The sequence below is a fragment of the Corapipo altera genome, unplaced genomic scaffold (genome assembly GCF_003945725.1).
Source record: "Corapipo altera isolate COAL_440 unplaced genomic scaffold, ASM394572v1 322, whole genome shotgun sequence".
Taxonomy (NCBI): domain Eukaryota; kingdom Metazoa; phylum Chordata; class Aves; order Passeriformes; family Pipridae; genus Corapipo; species Corapipo altera.
Genome location: NW_020885090.1, coordinates 143,601 through 158,021, shown reverse-complemented (window position 1 = coordinate 158,021; position 14,421 = coordinate 143,601). Strand labels below are relative to the sequence as shown.

Sequence of the window (14,421 nt, the reverse complement as noted above, 5' to 3'; positions counted from 1 at the left end):
TTTTAGGGGGGGTTGAAGTGTTCTCTGGCTGGAGAAGGAACTATCTGGAGGGAGCTTTGGGCTCCCAATCTCAGCCCTTCATGCATTGGCTGTTGGTGAGTGTGATGGACCTGGGCTTGTCTTTGTTAGTCTCAGCTCCACTCGTGAGTGTGGGATCAATGGCACCTCTCCACCACACAGGGACATCATTTACTGTGTGGAGCAGCCAGTGCCTACTTTGCGGGCTGCTGGCCCTGAAGAGAGGAGAACAGTGTCTGGTTCAGCTGCTCTGCCAGAGCCAGGACAGCTTGGTGGTCTGTACTGTCACGTCCTCTCAAGTGCTCAGCATTGTATGTACAGGATGGCATTTAAAGAGCTGATAAATCACTCCAAACCAGCTTTGACTTAATCACTGTAACTGAATTACAAGCCACTGTACCAAAGGGAAGTTGTCCAGCTTTAGAAATGTTTTCTTCCATCACTGGAGAGATCCTAGTTTTGTGTTTTCCCCAGCAATCTCATACATTGAAGCAGTAGATGTTACTGCTCAAAAAACCTTTCAGAATTTCAGGCTGATTAACGAAATTACAGAAATTTCTCAGCAGCCAAATCAAGGGGTTTGAAACACCATAACCTGTTCTAAACCCCCAGCTGGTAATTTGTCGCTATCCTTGTTAACATCTGTTTTACAAAGCAGGTGCTGGAAGTTCAATGTCTTGTGTCTGGTCCATCAGACAAGAGCTGAAAGAATGACAGGACATGGGAAATCCGAGAACAGGACCTTGAACAAGTTAATAACTCCACTGTGTCAGAAAGGAATCAGACCTGTCACTTGTGCTCAGCTGAACAGCAGCCCTGATGTGAGATGTGGGTCATGTTAAATCCTGGCTTCCAGTTAATCTGGGTTTTGAAAGGCACAGAGAGGGAACAGAAGCATTTCAATGGGAAGCTTTAATCTGAACTGTTGTCTGCTTGAAAGGAGCCAAGGGGTGTTAGAAAATGTCCTGCCAGATCCTGGGGCTGGGCCAGAGAGTAGGAGTAGTGACAAGGATTGCTCCTCATTCTACTGCTTTTCATGGAGATTATGGGAAAAAAACCAGGCTGAGGTCAGGTCCTGCCCTGCCAGAGCCACCACAACCTGTCCCTGGTGGCACAGGGATGGGTGACAGTGACAGGGCAAGTGGGTCCTGCTGGGATGATGAGCATATTCCCTGTTCTGTGCCAAATAGTCCTCGTCTCCTGGGGTGTCTGTTCAGCCTCTGAGGAACCATCACTCAGCATTACCCTGCAGGGAATCCAGAGCTGGTGAATCCCAGGTGGAGGCTGGTGGTTCCCAGAACCTGGTGTGACTCCCCACACCCCAACAACCACAGTGACCCTGCTGCAGAGTCCTTTGTCATCACCAGGGACAGATCCTGGTGGTGCCAGTTGTCCCTGAGTCAGCAGTGCCCTGGCAGCCAGGAGGGCCAACCCTGTCCTGGGGGCATCAGGGAAGGGATTGTCCTGCTCTGCTCTGCCCTGGGGCGACCTCACCTCAACATTGGGGCAGTTTGGGGGGACACAATGGAAGGAAGAGATTGAGCCATTGGAGAGTGTCCAAAGGAGGCAACAAGGATGGGGGAGGGCCTTGATTTGAAGGTGTGTGAGGACACTGAGGGCACTTGGTGTGTTCAGCTGGAGAAGAGGAGACTGAGGGGAGACCTCAGTGCAGTTCCACCTTCCTGGGCAGGGGCAGAGGAGGGGCAGGGACTGAGCTCTGCTCTGGGGGGCCCAGGGACAGCAGCCAGGGAATGGCCTGGAGCTGTGTCAGGGCAGGCTCAGGTTGGATCTCAGCCAAAGGTTCTTCCCCCAGAGGCTGGTTGGGCACTGCCCAGGCTCCCCAGGGCAGTGGGCACAGCCCCAAGGCTGCCAGAGCTCCAGGAGGGTTTGGCTGATCCTCTGGGGCACAGGGTGTGACTCTTGGGGATGGGCCTGTGCATGGCCAGGAGTTGGACTGATGATCTTTGTGGGTCCCTTCCAGCTCAGCCTATCCTGGGATTCTGTTATATTTGATATTATTGTCTCAAGAAGCCTCAGCACAGCAGAGAGGGCTTTGTAACCAGTTTCTGGCCTTCCTGGCAAGGAGGAGAAGCTGCGAGCTGAGAGATTTGGCTGAAATGCAACCTGAGGACTCCCCAGGCAGCAGGATAACTGGACTGACGTGGCACAGGACAAGGGATTCTCCACCCTCTCTTTTTCTTTGTTTTCTTTTTAATGTTGGCACTACATCCGTCCAGGATGCAGTGGCCCATGGCCATGTGTCCCTCGTGCATCCCAGACATAGATGTTATGGCTTCTCCTGGAAGCTCACCACCCATGGAGGACCCCATTACTCTGAGGGGATGCAGCTGGTTGTGTTGGTGGAAGAGCCTGGTCATTGTTGAGGAGTGAGGAGGGTGGGTTTGCAGAGTGAGAAAAGGGGAGATGTTCAGTGAGTAAGTGATTTCAGATTTAGGAGGTGTGGATTTTCTTGCCCCTGATGCCTTACACGTGCTTGCATCAAAAACACAACAGCTTTTGTGGCATGGGGGGTCTTCAGACTCAGTCCCTTTAGAGGGACTCTAGAGGGACTGAGTGATTTTTAATTTTTATTTTAACCAGTTTAAGGCTCAATGGTTTTCTCCTTCCTCCCTTTTATTTGTCAGCTCTTCTCACTATTTTTTTTTTTCTGAAATAAATAGAATACTTTGGCAACTGTAATGACAGATGTGAAACCCAAACAATCTGAGCCATGGACCAGTGAGCTGAGAGGGCCTGCTTTACATTGCTTTCAATGCATTTTATATTTAATGTAAAAATAATTAGATGTTAGGAATAAAAACTGTCTGTTTAATTCATACCATTGAAAACCCTGTGTGCTGTTAATAGGCTTAGCATAGGCAACACCTCTTTGAAATATAATTCTTCTATGCATTTTAATAGAGTTCATAGTAAACATACTGTGCTAAGCAGACAGCAACTGATATTTCCTGCAGGCAGAATGCACCTAATTAAAATTAATTGATTTAAAAAAAAACACCACCACTATCATTTCCAAACTATTTTTCCTTCTTGACAAAGCACCCATGGTGTGGGGTCAGGATGAAAAAGCTGCACGTCTGGGCTGGGCCTGACCTTGGATGGTCCCTGTGCTGAGAGCAGGACCCCCAGCCCAGCAAGGAGGAGGTTGGGAGGAGGGTCAAAATGGCTGTGATGAGTATAAATATTCAAAAGAATGTGGGGAATAGGCACCCCCACAGTGTGGGCAGCAGATGAGGAAGGTGATTCTACCCCTCTCCTCTGCTTTTGTAAGACCCCACCTGTTGCACTGTGTCCAGCTCTGGGGTCCCCAGCATGGGAAGGACCTGAAGCTGTTACAGCCAGTCTGGAGGAGGCCACGAAGATGATCAGAGGGCTGGAACAGCTCCGCTGTGAGGAGAGGCTGAGAGTTAGGATTGTTCAGCCTGAAGAGAAGGCTCCAGGGAGACAGGGTGCAGCCTTCCAGTGCCTGAATGGAGAGGGACTTTGCACAAGGGCGTGTAGTGATAGAACAAGGAGGAATGGCCTTAAACTGAAAGACAGCAGAGTTAGATGGGATACTGGGAAGAAATTCTTCCCTGTGAGGGTGGGGAGGCCCTGGCACAGGTTGCCCAGAGAAGCTGTGGCTGCCCCATCCCTGGAAGTGTCCAAGGCCAGGCTGGATGGGGCTTGGAGTAAGCTGGGCTAGTGGAAGGTGTCCCTGCCCATGGCAGGGGGTGGGACAGGATGATCTTTAATGTCCCTTCCAACACAAACCCTTCTGGGATTCCATGATAATTGGCTTTGGGAAATTTTGGGTACCAAAGGGCACGTTCTCCAGAGGCTGTTCACTTGGGAGCTCGGTTGCAGGTTGCTGTGAGGGTGACTCAGCCACACTCCAGCTCAATGGGTGAGGTCCCTGGGGTCAAGCTTGGGTTTCCTGACTGCCTTTGTTGTCTGCAGGGCCTCCTGTTCTCTACCCCTGAATGTCTGAATGAACCCCAGGACCTAGTGAAGCTCTACCTGCACGAGTCCAACCGGGTGTACCGGGATAAGATGGTTGAAGCAAATGATTATGGTACCTTTGATAAAATCCAGAGGGAGATGGTGAAGAAACTCTATGATGTAAGTGTTGAGGTGTAACTCTGATGATAACATATCATAGAACCACAGGATGGGTTTATTTGAAAGGAAGTCACTATTAGGGATTTTCCTTTCCCCCCTTTCTCTCTTGTCCCTCTTTCCCCTTTGCAGACTATAGTTGCAGGTGCAACTGTATGGACATGAAAAGGCTGGAATGCCGTACTTCCCTTGGCAGGGGGCACAGAGCTGCACTGGGGTTTCTATACTTCATATGCACATTTTTTTCTCTCTTTCACAGGACATGGAAGAAACTTTAGAGCAGACCAAGCACATGAATATTTTTTGCCATTTTGCTAAAGGCACTGGGGAACCTGGGTACAGGCCAATCGCAGCCTGGGAGGAGCTGAACCAGATTCTCGTGGAAGCCTTGGATAACTACAATGAAGTCAACGCTGCCATGAACCTGGTGCTGTTTGAGGATGCCATGTGCCATGTGTAAGGGGATTTTCTGGCTTTATGGTCTTGCCATAGCATTTGTGTGTGCAGATTGTTTCGTGGAGTTTCCTGGAGGATGGAGGGAGGTGGATCGATGGGCCAAGGCCAGTGATATGGGGTTCAACAAGCCCAAGAGCCAGGTCCTCACAACAACCCCATGGAATGCTCCAGGTTTGGGGCAGAGCAGCTGGAAAGCTGCTGGTGGGAAAGGCACTGGGGGTGCTGGTGACAGTGGCTGGACATGAGCCCTGGTGAGCCCAGGGGGGCAAGAGGCCAATGGCCCCTGGGCTGTGCCAGCCCTGGTGTGTCACAGCCCCAGGGCAGGGACTGTCCCTGTGCTGGCACTGCTGGGGCACCTCCAGTGCTGGGGCAGCTCTGGGCCCCTCAGACAAGAGAGACATTGAGGGGCTGGAGCGTGTGCAGGGAAGGGAAGGGAGCTGGGGAAGGGGCTGGAGCAGCAGGAGCAGCTGAGGGAGCTGGGGGGGCTCAACCTGGAGCAAAGGAGGCTCAGGGGGGACCTTCTGGCTACCCTGAGGGGAGGGGGGACCTGAGGGAGGGTTGGGCTCTGCTTAAAGGGAACAAGGGATAGGAGGAGAGGAAATGACCTCAAGTTGTGCCAAGAGAGGTTAAGATGAGATATCAAGGAATATTTCTTCACTGAAAGGATTGTCAAGCCCTCTCACAGGCTGCCCATGGAAGTGGTGGACTCACCATCTCTGGAAGTGTTCAAAAAACATGTGGCTATGACACTTCAGGACATGGTTTGGTGGTGAACATGTGGTGGTGCTGGATGGACAGTTGGTCTTGATGATCTTAAAGGTGTTTTCCAACCTTATCAATTCCATGATTCTGTGATGATTACAGCTGATGGAGCTGGAGGTGTGATGAAGCTTCACCTGCCCGTGTGGTGTGATGGAATCTTTGGCCCTTGATGCTCTGATATGGCACAAACATTTATCACACATGACAACCTTCAAGGGCTTTATTGTCTTCCCCTGACACTCAGCACACAACTGGTTGTACTGGGATTTCCCCAAGTGCTTTGACAACTGGTTTAGAGCCATGTTTACACAGGTTCTTAGTGGGATTTTCCTATGAATATAAAGTAAGATTTTGTGCATTCAGGCTACTAGTTTGAAAGGGTAGAGGCATTTAAACTGCTTTGATCCTTTGGTAAGCTCACTTGCATTTAGGTGCCTGGAGGTGCAGATGGATTCCTGTTGGAAATTGGACATGTGGGACTGTGTGAAAATAACAAGCCTCCTGTTGATCATTAGGAAGGTGTTTCCATGCCTGGGGTATAGTGAGGTGCACCCCCAGCTTTCAAACACAGCCTGTGGGAATCCCAGCAGAGACAGAGTAATTTCCGGGTGCTGAAATGCAGAGCTGGCCTTGCATCACTTCAGAACATGGACCTACCCTGGCAATCAGAGTTGTAACTGATTTTGTATGAAAACATTGGCCCAGGAGGTGCAGATTTGGGACTCTAAGCTGGAGGGAAGGCAGTGTCCTGCTGCACACCCGGGAGGGGGGGTTCAGTTCTCATTGGACCTGGCAGCCTAATGTGGCTGCTGTCATGCAAATTAAATATATATATATATATATATATATATATTTATATATGTGCTACTCCTGTTAACAAACTGCTTACCCATGTCTGTTCCCAAAGCTCCCAACTTGTCCCTTTTTCCAATGGCCTGGGGCACCTTTTCCCTGGCACTCTGGGCATTCATTTACTCTTCTGCATTAATGAGTCACATGCACCCTGATGTCCCCAAGCATTTCTGCTTGCATTGCTTGCAGACAGCTCACAGGAATATTAACCCTGTGCTCCTCTTGCATTTTACATAAATTAGAATTTGTCACAAAACACTGCACTATCCCTCCAGTTAATTCTGGGGCTAATCATGAAGGCAAGGGTTGAGTATCCAGCAGGATTTCACTGGAGGCAGGGAATTCCATTAATTGCATTTGGAAATTGCATTTGGCTGAAATACGCAACTTCTTCCATCTCAAACTGCTTCAGAATGTCAGCTTGAATTTGCTGAAGGTTTTCAGTTGAGAGAAAAAAAAAAAGAAAAAAATGAATTTTGAGTACTTTATCTGTGTAGGGACGTGGGAGATACCTGTGAGTCACCCCAGGGACCACGGTGGCATCCTTGGGCAGAGCTGGCCTGGGGAATTGAGAGCAGGAATGCTAAAACTCTCCTCACAGGTTGGATTGCTTTTAGGGGAATAATTTCACAGATATTATTAAATTATAATTATAAAATTATTAAAAAATCATTTGGAGTCTGTGCATAGATCATAAAATACTTGAGCTGTAATAAAGCAATGCAGTGTTTCTCACAGTCTTATTTGAAAAATAATTATATTAGTATAGGGAAATAGTGAAGAGAGCTGAATAAAGACAGTGCTGAATAAAGGCAGAAATAAAAGAGGGGAACAGTCCTTGAGTTTCAGACACAGAACAGTGAGGGTTCCACAACTAAGTTCCTCTGGACCCTCCTCTCCTGGGGTGTATTAACATGTGGGAGTGTCAGAATTTGCTTAAAGAGCATCAAAGGGAGGCAGACAGAGTTCACTGTGTGACACTCAGACAGGACAAGTGACCAGACCCAAAAAATAACAGCAAGTTCATTTTAAGAGTAAGAAAATGTCACTCTGAAGTAGTGGTGGTTTGCCTAACTAAGGAACAAGGACTGTGTTGTCCAGCAAGGTTTTGTGCCATTCCAGGCACGTGTGAATATTCTGTAATGCACAGCAGGACTCCTCACCAAGCACAAACCACAAATGCCTGGAGAAGAGAGGCCTTTCCTGGGGAGTTGTATCAGAGCTTTGACTTCTGTTCTCAGGTGTTGCATGTCAATGTATTGTCCTTTCTCCCCTTGCCCTCCCTGCAAAGATATCCAGACCTTCACTTTGACACAGTTCTGTCCAGCAGGACTTGGCAGGTGGAAAAAAATTGGGCACAATCTGAATTGCCACCACACTGGGTTTTTTTCATCAGCAACATCCTCTGCGGGTCTCAACAGAGCTGGGGATCGATTGCTGACATGGCTCTGAGATTGACATTTTTCATCCCACTCAGAATACAGTTTCTTAGTGAATAAAATATGTATTGAAAGCACCGGGCAGAGAAATAGAAAAATACTCCTATTGATGAGAGATTTTGTGTCCCTCAATTCAGCTGCCGCATCAACCGCATCCTGGAGTCCCCCCGAGGGAACGCGCTCCTGGTGGGCGTGGGAGGCAGTGGGAAGCAGAGCCTGACCCGGCTGGCAGCATTCCTGAGCTCCCTGGAGGTCTTCCAGATCACCCTGAGGAAGGGGTATGGCATCCCTGACCTGAAGGTAGGTGGCTTTTAAGGCTGAGCTGGAGAGGAAGGAAATAAAGAGCAGAACTTGCCCTGAAAACTTTGTCTTGTTGAATGTTGACAGACAGCACTGTGGAGATGACACGGGGCTGGACATGAGCCCAGGTGAGCCCAGGGGGGCAAGAGGCCAATGGCCCCTGGGCTGTGCCAGCCCTGGTGTGTCACAGCCCCAGGGCAGGGACTGTCCCTGTGCTGGCACTGCTGGGGCACCTCCAGTGCTGGGGCAGCTCTGGGCCCCTCAGACAAGAGAGACATTGAGGGGCTGGAGCGTGTGCAGGGAAGGGAACGGAGCTGGGAAGGGGCTGGAGCAGCAGGAGCAGCTGAGGGAGCTGGGGGGGCTCAGCCTGGAGCAAAGGAGGCTCAGGGGGGACCTTCTGGCTCTGCAACTCCCTGACAGGAGGGGGGAGCTGGGGGGAAGTCAGTCTTTGCTTGAAGGGAACAAGGAACAGGACAAGAGGAAATGGCCTCAAGCTGCTATGGGGAGGGTCAGGTTGGGTGTTGGGGAAAACTTCTTCATGGAAAGGGCTCTCCAGCCCTGGCACAGCTGCCCAGGGCAGTGGTGGAGTCCCCATCTCTGGAGGGATTTAAAAGTCATGTGAATGTGGCACTTGGGGTCATGGGTCAGTGGTGGCCTTGAGTGTGGGGGGAACAGTTGGATATGATGACCTTAGAGGGCTTTTCCAACCTAAATGGTTCTGTGATCCTGAGGTACTGTAACACTCCAGACAGAGTTCTGTGGGGAGGAGCAATGCTGCTCCTAATGCCTTGCTGAAGTGTGTCTGCACAGAGTGCAGCCCCCGGTGTCTTCTGCCAGTGCTCCAAGCTGGCCAGGCCTGAGAACATTCCAGACCAGCCTTGAGTGTCAGCTCTAAGCTGGGCTAATGAACCCTAGATATTTCTAGTTAAACCAGTGTGTGGTAATTAGCTCATCTGTGAGGTGCCCATTGTGATTTGGAGGTGGAAAAGGAGCAAGCAGAAAATCCCAATCCCAAATCAGATCCATTTCCTCCTCTGGTATTTTGTATGTGGAAGGGACTGAGTGGATTGTGGATGGTTCACTAAAGACCTGCTTATATTTATGCACAGGCCAGTGAGCTTAGGAGTTATAAATTAACATTTTGGGATGTCACTGGAAGGTTTTTAAGGTTTTATAGTTACTGGTAAAATGATTTGCATTACAAATGTTGTGAAAACCACCGCCACAGTAACTTCACTCCCTTCTGCTGGGAGATGCAATGGCCAATGACTCCGGGTTCCTTCCCCATCAGTGGCACAGCCTGATGACCTGTGTTTGTGTTCAGGTTGTTTCCATCATGTCACACAAGCCTGTCCCACCATCCACTGGATATTTTCAGCTCTCCTATGTTTTCAGCCCAACTCCTGGGATTTTCCAGCTCCTACCTCCCATTTCCTGTGGCAGCCTGAGCCCCCAGCTGGGAATAGAGCTCAATACCAGCTTTAATCAACTTGTTTTCAAAGCATCTCTTTGCTTCTCTGTCTCTGGAGGTGGGAGATAATTTGATGTTCCCTTCACTCTGTATTCATCTTCAAAGAATTTATGAATCAGAGACTGGTTTGGGTTGGAAGAGATCTTAAAGACCACACAGTCCCCCCTTCTGCCATGGACAGGGACACCTTCCACCAGCCCAGGTTGCTCCAAGCCCCGTCCAACCTGGCCTTGGACACTTCCAGGGATGGGGCAGCCACAGCTTCTCTGGGCAACCTGTGCCAGGGCCCCACCACCCTCACAGTCAGGAATTTCTTCCTGAGTTGAAATATAGTGTAATTTTTTTTTCTCAGCTATAGGAGAGCAAGATGGTGACATCTCCCCCATCTGCCATTGGCCCTTCCCACTGTTATCCGTCTAATCCAGATTTCCAGTGATCAATGTAGCAAATTGTGGTTTTTTTGGAAAAACCATGTATGTTTGCTGAATTTCTAAGAGAGTTTCTGAACCCTTGTCCAGTGCACAGTCCTTCAGGATCCCCCACATCTGGTACCCTGCTTGGAAGGGTAGGAAGGAAAGGATGGAGGTTCAACTGGATGAATATCTTCTTCCAACCCAAGCTATTCTATGATGATACAACTCATGAAAAATTTGGATTTCACAAAGATGGTGGATGCTGTTCTCTTTGAAATAAAACTGCTATTCCATGGGAGCAGGCAGGAAAACATGAACAATCACAATCTCCACAGCCAGGGGTTGCACTGGTGCCTTCAGCCACATCTCATTGACCTGTCAACGTTTCAGCCACAGGCATTGCCCTGGTCTGGCAGTGCTGGCCAGGACCTTCTTCTAAGTTCTGTGTTAAACAGACCTGGGCATGATGTCAAGCCTTACCTATAAATGCCTGACAATGATGGGCTGACACAGGGACCTGGAAGGCTTGGACAGGAAGGTGCAGAGTGGCCCAAGTGCAGTTTCACACTAATTAATTGCAATTGCTTTGTTCTCAGTGCATGGGAAGGTTCTGAGTTATCCCACTGGTAGCTCTGATACCCTGCCTATGCTTTGCAGAGTGTAGGGACAACCCCTCTTGCTTTCCAACCTCCAGGCAGACCTGGCAAACCTGTACCTGAAGGCTGGTGTGAAGAACACGGGCACCGTGTTCCTGCTGACAGACGTGCAGGTGGCGGACGAGCAGTTCCTGGTGCTGGTCAACGACTTCTTGGCAACAGGTACATCCCTCCTGCTTTGATTTCTCCTCTCCCCCCTTCAGTGGAGCACCTGGAGTTCTAGAATCTACAGAAGGGCAAGAATGGAATAACTGGAAGTTACATGGCTTAAGCCCTTGAGTAAAAGCCATGCTGGGGCCTCCCTTGGGAGCAGCTCCATCAGCTGGGAGATTTCTTTACTTTCCCTCATGTCTTGTACCCATTTTTCCATACATCATGGAATACTGCACATGGTTGTTATATGATGTGTCTGTTGGGATATTGCAGCTGAAGGATGTATCACCAGGTGAGGAGTTTCACCTATGGATCCCATGCATCCACCTGATAAATTAAGGTTGTTCCTGGCTAGAAAAATTTACTGGAGTGTTGGGGGGGAGTGAAAGGCTTAGACAAAATTTATTAGAAAAGCCCCTTCATTGAGCTACAAGGTATAGAAAGGACCCCCTAGCTTTCTAAACTCATCAGAGAGGAGCCTCAGATTTTGTCCACAGTTTAAGGAATTACAGAGTTGTGATTGAATCACTTTGTCCCACAGGTTTTAATGATGTCAAATCAGATATATTTATGTAAAGGGAATTATTTATTATGAGAAATGAACAGACAAATGAACAGATGAAAGATCTTACTCAGAATTATTTACTACACAGTATAAAAGCTAAAAACTACTCCTGATACAGTATAAGATAGGCAAGTGCACTGTATCAAAGCAGTTCTATCAAAGCAATTGTATCAAAGCTGGCAAAAGGAAACAGTCATTAAGTAGAGATTGATGTAACTCAACTCACAAGGATCCTGGGCAGATCTCTCGCTTTCACTCAGCCCCTGGGGAGTGACCATGAAGAGGCGTCACTGCTTCACAGGAGAAGCTCCACACACTCCAAGAAAGCCTGTGGAAGAATCTGCCATATGAAAGTTGGACTGGGCTTTTATAGTTATAAAGTGATTGACTGCCAGTCACGTATTCCCAGGCCAGCCAGCAGCTTTTCTGTCAAATGCTGCTTCAAAAAGCAGGGGGGGGTGTTTGCAGTTAGTGAACCAGGCTGGTTTTAGCACAATTCCACACCAAAACTGCACCGTGGCACCAGTGGTAGCTCAGCACGTTGTTTGGATTCTCTGGCTGGATTTGAGGCCCAAGGCAGGTAAGACCTATCAAGGCAGAGTATCCTCCTCCGTGGAGTATCTGTGAGCTGGGGATGATGCAAAGCCATGATGACCATGTCTGTGTGCATCACCTGGCTGCTTATCCCATTCCAGTCCTTCCTCTCTTGTTTTTCCAGATGCTTCTGGGTTGTTGCTCACCAAAACCATTGCAGAGCAATCAGTGTCCATGCCAGTGCTCTTCTTCCCTGCAGGAGGTGGCACAGATGTGTGGTGAGCACCCACTGTGCCGGGTGTGCTGCAGCTCCCTGGGAGTGCAGGTTGTGTCACTGGTGCCTAAAACCAGCTCCAGATAAAAGCCCAAAGACTCAATCAGTGAGTTTTACCTTCCAAAGCACCACCCAGAGTTACAAAAGCCTCTTGCTCTTATTTAGTTACCTAATTAACATTTCAAAGCATTACCTAATGCTGTTACACCCACCTTCGCCCCACCCCTGACACACCTCCCGAATTTTAGTCAGAGGTCTGGAAGACCCTTCTGTCTTCATCTTCCTCATCTTTTCCCTTGGTCTTTGGTCATGCCCTCTGGAATGGTTTCCAGGGTTCTGAATAACTTTGACTGGTTATATCAGGTGCTATGTCTCTTTCTCAGTATGTTTTTACAGAGAGAGAAATCTTCCCCTTGTTAAAATCCCTTATCTTTGAAATTCTCAACAAAGAATGTTAAACAGCATTTTTAGGAATTTTGTACAAAGGTACTAGCAAGCTATATTAAAACTTATTAAACGTAGATTTTGAGGCATCATCACTGGGACTGTGGGGAACAACCAGAGTGGGCGTGTTTCCCACACTCCCTGGGAAATCACTGCCTGCCACTTGTGGCATTGTTTATGAGCCAGGCTTAGGGAGGTACCAGCTGGTTCAGGTGCCCTCCAGGGATGGGGAGGTGGCAGGAGTCAGCAGCACAACTGATAGTTATTTGTGAATAACTCCAGAGGTGACATTTGTGGCTGTAAATTGGTGGCCAGATGGTTTCAGCATCAAGCAAATGCTGCCTGTGATGAATTTGTAACCAGGAGCAAGGACAAGGGTTGTTGTGGAGGGCAGGGAGTAGCTCCCACCAGCTCCTGGTGTAAATGCACAAACACCTGATGAGTGAAGGTGAAGCTCAGGTGAGAGAGCTGGGGGTGTTCACCTGGAAAAGAGAAGGCTCCAGGGAGCCCCTTCCAGTGCCTAAAGGAGCTCCAAGAGAGCTGGAGAGGGACTTTGGACAAGGGCCTGGAGGGACAGGACAAGGGGAATGGCTTTGCCATTGCCAGAGGCAGGGTTAGATGGGATACTGGGAAGGAATCCTTCCCTGTGAGGGTTGGGAGGCCCTGGCACAGGTTGCCCAGAGAAGCTGTGGCTGCCCCATCCCTGGAAGTGTCCAAGGCCAGGTTGGATGGGGCTTGGAGGAACCTGGGCTAGTGGAAGGTGTTCTTGCCTGTGAGAGGGGGTGGAAGGAGATGAGCTTTTAGGTCCCTCCCACCCCAAAGCGTTCTAGGATTCTGGGATTCCTTGTCCTGCAGTGAGGGGTGGACTGAGCATCCTGGCTTTGTGGTGGCCTTTGGCGGCTTATGTGGCTTATGGTGGCTTTGAAAGGCATCAGGTTTTCCTGTGGTTGCTCTGGGGGCTGTGGGGACAGGTCAAAGGTCCCCTTCTAGGGTCTGGGAGGCAACATAGAAGACTGAGACTCCCCATGAGGTGAGCAAGGGCTGCCCAGGGGGTGCTGGCTGATTGCTCTGGCTGCTTCCTGCTTTGCAGCCTCTGTTTTCTTACTTGTTTCACTTCTTATCATCATCTAGAAAGCCAGAACAGAATATACCTTTTAGTCACTCTTAGAAATGAGGAGATATCTGAATTAATGTATTTTCTTAAGTGATTAGTACTCATATTGATAGTATCTGACTCAATAAAGGGGATTTTAATCAAATCAGAAGCCAGAAAGGAAGCGAGTAGGTGACAAATTAAAGAAGCACTAAAAAAAATTATCTGGTTGGGTCCATTTTTGGCAATCAATTCCTTAACTATTAAATTTTAAAAATGTTTACGAGATTTCTAGCTTTTAAAATGTTTTGGTGATCTGGGAGTTTTTTGACCATGCTGAAAATGGCCCTGAACAGCTGCAGAAATTGTACATATAAATAATGCACTTGCCAAACTAAAATGATTTTATATCTTGTATAGCATATTAGGGATTTGATTATTTTATTGTAATCTAATTAGCTCTGTAGAACGAAAAAAAATGGACTTTCCGTGCTCTGACTCTGTTTTATGTCCCTCTCCCCTGGCTTTTTAAGGAAGTTTGCTTTCTTAAGTGTTTCTTTTTTAGAAGAATGACCTTCTGTGCCCCTTTGCTGCTGCTGGGACCTGTTGACACCTGTTTTTACCTGAGGAAGGGACTTCCCTGGGCCCCAGGAGAGGGAGGCAGCTGCTTCCCTTTGCTCTAAGAGTGCAAAAACACCCAGCCCAGTAACCCCAAACTGTTCTCTTAGGGGAAATACCAGATCTCTTCTCTGATGAGGAAGTTGAGAACATCATCAGCAGTGTGAGGAATGAAGTCAAAGGCCGGGGGTTGGTGGGCTCCAGGGAGACCTGCTGGAAGTTTTTTACAGAGCGGGCTCGGCGGCAGCTCAAGG

At 48.7% G+C, this 14,421-nt stretch overlaps 1 protein-coding gene across 5 annotated transcripts in view; it reads left to right on the top strand.

Moving 5' to 3' along the window:
* DNAH9 (dynein axonemal heavy chain 9) overlaps nt 1–14,421 on the top strand; it is a 185,387-nt gene that overhangs the window by 63,664 nt on the left and 107,302 nt on the right. For all 5 annotated transcript variants that reach the window (XM_027669560.1, XM_027669562.1, XM_027669563.1 and 2 more), the window contains 5 exons: nt 3,979–4,140; nt 4,397–4,593; nt 7,784–7,946; nt 10,525–10,648; nt 14,278–14,420. In XM_027669560.1, the coding sequence (XP_027525361.1) occupies nt 3,979–4,140; nt 4,397–4,593; nt 7,784–7,946; nt 10,525–10,648; nt 14,278–14,420 (789 nt within the window). The remainder of the gene's footprint in view (nt 1–3,978; nt 4,141–4,396; nt 4,594–7,783; nt 7,947–10,524; nt 10,649–14,277; nt 14,421) is intronic.